The sequence below is a fragment of the Seriola aureovittata genome, chromosome 12, assembly GCF_021018895.1.
Source record: "Seriola aureovittata isolate HTS-2021-v1 ecotype China chromosome 12, ASM2101889v1, whole genome shotgun sequence".
NCBI lineage: Eukaryota > Metazoa > Chordata > Actinopteri > Carangiformes > Carangidae > Seriola > Seriola aureovittata.
In genome coordinates, this window is record NC_079375.1 from 11,124,903 (window position 1) to 11,131,855 (window position 6,953).

General features: G+C 38.5%; 1 protein-coding gene across 1 annotated transcript in view; it reads left to right on the forward strand.

Moving 5' to 3' along the window:
- The window catches only part of kiss1ra (KISS1 receptor a), a 16,766-nt gene extending 10,029 nt beyond the window's left edge, over window positions 1-6,737 (forward strand). The window contains exons 4-6 of the mRNA XM_056391958.1: window positions 1,346-1,481; window positions 1,667-1,905; window positions 3,026-6,737. Coding sequence (XP_056247933.1) covers window positions 1,346-1,481; window positions 1,667-1,905; window positions 3,026-3,406 — 756 coding nt within the window. The 3' untranslated portion in view covers window positions 3,407-6,737. The remainder of the gene's footprint in view (window positions 1-1,345; window positions 1,482-1,666; window positions 1,906-3,025) is intronic.
- The last annotated feature ends 216 nt before the right edge of the window (window positions 6,738-6,953 follow it).

Here is a 6,953-nt window from a genome sequence, read left to right on the forward strand (position 1 = left end):
CCCCATTTAAAACGAAATTGAATTATTTGTTCATACGCTAATTAAAATACTCACAACAAATGCAGCTTTCTTTCTGCTTCCCATCTTTCTCATCCTCTGTATGCCCCATGCTCTTCAGATTCAGAGCATGAAAGCTCATTAGCAAAACAAGACAAGCTGGTTTCTTGAGGATAAAGAAAAAAAAGTTGCTTGAACTTCTCCTTTACTTTGTAATGAGGAGCGAATAACTACAAGGCTGGACACCATTAGAGCAGTGGGGGCCAAATTTCTCTTGCAATATGATCACTTGAGCTAGTTTAGAAGATCTTTCAAGTTTGTGATGGACTCTCTGAGAAAACACAACTCATCGTCGCAGGTTATTTAGAAACAGAACTGCATTCTTTTTAATCTTGCAACATGTAGACATGAGAGTTTACAGCCCTGGAAATCTACGTTGACAGATATCTAGAGTTATACCTTTAACAATACATAAATAAATATCTTCCAGTGTTTTTGTTGAATCTAGTGCGTTTGATATGACTAGAGCTGACAGACATGGACATTGTATTGGCAACAAAAATGAGTTCTGCTTGTTTTATCCTGTGTAGTTTGTCATAGTGGAAGACAAAGGCAAAGATGTATTTTGTGACACTGATTCAAAGTTCAGTGATGGTGAAGCCAAACAGTAATCACCACAAGACACAGCATCCTAAGGAAAGCAATCCAGTCCATCCGATGATGAGTTTGTAATGTCTCCTGGCCAAGTCACAGCAAGCGTTAATGCCTCTGCGATTGCCTAATATTAACAGACAAATAAAAGCTCATGTGCAGCACAAGTGACTTGTGTGGATGAATCCTTTGACTCACAGGAAGCGATCCGCTTACTGTGAGATGTAGAAACTGTGATGTGCTGGTTATCAACAGAAAATGAAAGCATACAGATAAAACTATCAAAAAACCAGAGTCAAATTTCTAAGAAAGTTGTCAAACCAAAAAGAAAAAACAGATTCACAAGAATTGTCACTGCGGTAGATAAGGGAATTATCTGGTTTTACAATATTACGTTTATCAGGGGATAACGAAAACTACTATCCCACTGCTATTCTGAATGTTTTCTAATGGGCATTTCGTCTTCATCATTACGCAGCACATCAAATCTTCTAATAATCCTGAGGAAATGTAAAATCTGACACTGATGTCACACGTTGCTTTTGAAAACCAATTAAAAATGTGTTTTCTGCCCTGGGCTTTCATTGTAGTACAAACACTAAATTACAAGTGAATCTGCATTCTGCTGTCTCTGACACAAAACACATTCAAAGTGCAGCGCTAATACATTGCGCATATGTCTCACTGTCTTTCTTAGGTGACAGTCCAAGCCACCTGTATCACTCTGACTGCCATGAGTGGAGACCGCTGTTATGTCACAGTCTACCCTCTGAAATCCCTCCGCCACCGTACCCCGAGAGTAGCCATGATCGTCAGCATCTGCATATGGATCGGTCTGCCCTGTTCCTATCATAAAAAAATGATTCTCTTATCAGTTCTTCTGCATGTAATCATTTTAATTAATTGAGATAATTAATGAGTTTCATAAATAATCAGGCCCAATTTAATATAAAATGGGTAATATAAAGTGTGTATGATTTCAACTACTTCAACTAACACAGTTTTTTGTCCTGCCCAGGTTCCTTCATCCTGTCTACCCCGATTTTAATGTACCAGCGTATAGAGGAGGGTTACTGGTACGGTCCAAGGCAGTACTGCATGGAGAGATTTCCCTCTAAAACACATGAGAGGGCTTTCATCCTCTACCAATTTATTGCTGCCTACCTGCTGCCTGTTCTCACTATCTCCTTCTGCTACACTCTGATGGTGAAGAGGGTGGGTCAGCCCACTGTGGAACCAGTAGACAACAACTATCAGGTATGGCCAAGGTTTGTTTCGCTTTGTTTTGTGTTTAATGGGAACTGCCTTTAACTTTATGGTACAACTACAACTAAGTGGCCGAATACAACTAATGTGAGCTAATTAAAAGTTAAAAAGTTTCTTCTCCTCTTTGTATGGTGGTAGTACCGGTCCTTTTTTTCAAATATTCGTTATCTTGCTTTTAATGTTGGCTGTCTTTGAATGTGTGTTTTAATGCACCTTTCTTTAAAGCAGCTGTGATCAATTGTTTAAAAAAAATGGATCAATGACTACGTGTAATGAAAAGGGTTTTGTTCATAGTGACAAACACAGAGAAAATTACAGCCTGACTGCAGTTCCCCGAAGGCTCTAAGGCACTTCTCAGCATCTTTCAAGTCTTTGTTTTGGTTTTTTTGCTTTTACTTCAGACTCTTCACTCTCATAATGTTTTTGGGCGGCAGGAGGCAGCTGTTTTCTATGGAGTTCACATTGCCTGTTAATAAAAATAGAAAGGTTTGGCTTTTTACTTGACAAATACGGACTTGAGTAATTTATAATCTAAATGGTTGCGGCTGTGGCTCTTTGCCTGGAACATTTATCCAATAAACTGCAAAGACCATGCAAAGCAAAACTGAGAACTGCAAAACAAATAAAAAAATAAAAGAATCAAACAATAATACAGTCACTCTGTAGATGTGTTTAAACACATCCCATTCAACTAACATACTGGATGATCCCAAATTTCTTTTGATTTTCTTTAATAGATAATATTAACTACAGAGTATTCAGTAAAAATCTGTACACTACTTACACAGCACCAAAGACAGAAAAACAGACACAGTTAGCGACCATCTGATGAGCATAGTGAAGCATTTAGCAGCTCAAGAGCTGGTAGAAACAAAACACACACTCAAACATAAAAAAAAAAAACAATCCAAGTGAATGATAACTGCTGCGTTGCCACATATCTTTTGGATATGTAAATGAGCAAATGTTTGCTATCAATTCACCATATCAACCTGCTAATGTGTTCACAGCTTGTTTCTGCTGCCCCCAAGTGTTAAAAAAAATGAGTTATTGCAAATTTTGTTTTTTGTGTTGTGTAAAAAAAGTTCCTCTCCTCTCCTCCGCTCCTCAGGTCAACCTGCTGTCTGAGAGAACTATAAGTATCAGAAGCAAAGTCTCCAAGATGGTGGTAGTGATCGTCCTCCTCTTCGCCATCTGTTGGGGACCCATCCAAATCTTCGTCCTCTTCCAGTCTTTCCATCCAAACTACCGTGCGAACTACGCCACATACAAGATCAAGACGTGGGCCAACTGCATGTCTTACGCCAACTCCTCAGTCAACCCCATCGTTTATGGTTTCATGGGAGCCAGCTTCCAAAAGTCCTTCAAGAAAACCTTCCCCTTCCTGTTCAAGCACAAGATCAGAGACAGCAGCATGGCTTCAAGGACTGCCAACGCTGAAATCAAATTTGTTGCTGCAGAGGAAGGCAACAATAATAACGGAGTAAACTGAATCAGACAATAAAAAATAGGAAGAATGAGATCGATGTTTGTATCCACAGTAACGATAAGCGAAAGCCATGGTCTTAATAGAGCAACTGGCTGATTTCAAATGGACTATGACTGTGGCAATGTTTGGCATACACATTTTATTTATGTTAATGAATGCAATTAATTTGCAAATTTATGTGGGTAAACACTGACTCATAAAACAGATGGACACTAACTGTGTTTGGCACAATGTGTTACCTTTTCCACTGCCAAAACCAGCTGTTGGTACAACATGTCATCCACTGAGCTGCTAAACACCTTGGCCTAATAACAGAGTCCTTCATACCTGATGACAAAAGAGGAAAATGTGGTCGAAAGCTGCAGGTGGGGAGTCCCAGTCCCTATAAGATCTGACAAGGTCTGCAGTTATGGTGTGGACTGTCCAGCCTTTGTAGTGAACATTGAATGTACATTTTGAATGGACAGTTAATACTCTATGAACAGGTTTTTTTAATTATTTATTTATGTGGTTGACATCTGTTGCTGTCACTAGTGAAAAGGGAATAATTCAAACTTTCAGTATCTGTCATCGTGGGAAAGGAACAGTTTCACATTTTGGAAATGTGCTTATTGACTTAGTTAGATGACATGATTAATACCACAAATATGAAGCTAGAGCCAGGAGATGATTAGCTTAGCTTAGCACAAAGGGGAAACAGCTCGGCTGGCTCGCATCAAAAATACGCCTATAGGAGCACATCTGAAGCATAATAATTAACCTGTAGCTTGCTTGTTTAATGTGGTTCTTGTTCTCCAAGACATAATTACAACAAATAACTCATACACAGAAAACCACAAGGTATCACTTTTACTTTTTGATTTATATGAATTAATTAGTGAACTTTAGAGGTGCTGGAAGACATATTTTTGAACTTTGACATGCTTTGAGTCTTTACGTATGCTAAGCTGAGCTCATTGCCTCTTAACTCCAGCTCCATACATGTGTTCTTGTCATATCAGAGTTATTGTTATTTGAGTTTCCAACATGTAAACAGCACTCGTGTCAACTCTGAACTCTAAACTGAAAAACAGGCAAACATGGATACCTCACATCAGCCAAGGTTTGTAGTTCAATGTACTGCCAAATAGGGGAGGGCGATCTGGCAAAAAGATCATATGACAGTCTTTTTGGGTGGAATCCCAATCCACGATCTTAATCATGATAAGCATCCTGTTTCCGCTCTGGTTTTATTGTCAAAGTCCTGAGTTATGGTTTGTATAGTTCTGTCGCTATGATGCTTCTTTTGGATGTTTGTTTGCTCGCCAAAATTCTTCGCCCACAATGGTGTCTTCTCTTTACAAATTGTATCACAACCAATCACAGACTTTTTTCTTAGTTCATGTGGAGTATTTGTTTGGACAGCACTTATTTATTTATGACGTGCTATAAGTGTTTTGTTTTGAAACTTCAGTCCAGCAGACTGCAGATCTTGCACTGCAGCTGGTGGCAGTTGTTCTTGTTCTGCTCCTTTGGAAAACCTAGAAATAGCACCTGGCAATCTGTACGATTCATCTGAAAAAGAGATCATATGCCAATGATCATCCACAATATAAGATCAGATCTCCCACCCCTACTGCCAAATTTAAAGGATACACTGCCTTATTGTCAATTTAACCCTGACCAACTCTGTAATTATACAACAATCTTGACTTGATGATGTGAATGCTCACAAAACGTCTCCACCTCCATCATCATCATCACTCCCACAGGATGTGAATATGGCATTAAGGCACAGACCTGGGCATGGTATCGATCTTCTTTTCTAACTCTAAGCAACAAATCATATTTCTCAAAATTTCAAACTATTCCTTGAAAAATATGTCTGTATCTTGATTACTTGTTGGGTGACTCTGCAAGGTAAAGTACGTCTCCTTTTCATACGCAGTTCCCAACCTAAACGCCTGAACATAACACAACAAACATCAGTGGTTGCATTAAGGTTACTGTCAAAGTTCAAATACCTCTCTAGTGTCTGCAATGGAGACACTGACAGGAGCCTCCATCCTTCTTCTTTAATCACATTCAACCAGCTGTGAAACGGTGAGCTCAGGGTAACACAGTGCTTTTCTCTTTGGAAAGAATAAAACGAAACACAGCCTGCATCCAGTTTCCATGCTGCCAAACGTGATGAGTGTGGGCTGGCTAAAGTAGGGGTTACGACCGGTGAAGCATAGACAGTGTTTACCTTCTTTTGTGTCAGATATACAAACATTCACGCCTTCCTCAATACAAGTGCATACACAATCGCTCACAACTGTAGAAACATGCACACACATACACAGACACGCATCAAGGTGTTGTTTATTGTAATCAGTTGTCACATCTTCTCTGACAAACACCTTTGAAAAACACCCTCACCCCGTATGGCCGGCGTCCTGTTGGAAGAGAACATTTTTGATTTTTACAATAGAAAACAGCTTTATGATTGTTGATAAAATTATAGATCAGCTGCCAGCTCTCCACTTTTTAGACGCAGCCCTTTCTCTGTCCATTTACATGCTGACACACAAAATCAGACTTCCAATTATGGCATAAAGAAAGTCTGTTAATGCAATTCTCATTTGCATCGTAGATTCTGTTGGTGATCAGGGCTCCATCTGAATGACATCAAAGTGTCTTGAAAGGAAATCCAAGGTGCTTGTGGCTGCTATAATTAGCCATAGATTGGTAACAAAAAGGTTTTCAAGGACTGTTATTAATCAAGAAAACATTTTAACATATTTTACTAACAAGTTGTTAAGTCTTCAGCAATGGCCACCTTGATGTAACTAAATATAATGTAATCTTACATTGTTCAGTAGTACATGAATAAACCTGAATAAAGCTCTAGCACAACAGAGTTTGCTTTTGCTCAAAAAAGTAAATCGACTTCCATTTCCTTAAAATGATTCTGAGTTGATTGGAGATGATTAAACCTCAATCTATAATTACATTTTTAAGAAAAGCCAACAAAAAGAAGTGTCACTCAGTGTCAGCAGCAAATTCAGCATGAAATAAATGATATGGAATAAAAGTTCTGAAGTGCTGCTGTTAAACATGTTTGGACATATTTAATTGAATGCTAATGACTGCTTGTTGCTTTTTAATGTATGCTAATTGTGCTGCATTTCCTCCACATGGAGCAATGTACTGTCCATCCATTTGGACCAAAGTCATGAATAATATGTATGTTCTCTGATTTACATTAAGTATTCTCTTGTATCTACGCTTATTCTGTCACTGTGACTCTGTTATATGTCTGTTCCTGAGTTCAGCTTTAACATTCTTGTACAATAAAATACAGTTGCCATTAGATGTATGGTTAAGCCATTTCAAATCAAGAATGTTGTGGTGAAAATGACAAGCAGTGATTATTTGACCGTTTCTCAGGGTTATGTGCAGTTTTACTTTTAACTTGGAGGTGATAACGTAATGGAACCATTTAAACCTATAATTTATTTTGTTGGTGCCAATCATGCATTATCCAGCAAACAGATATGTTAACATTGTAGAGCGCCTGTAGAACTTC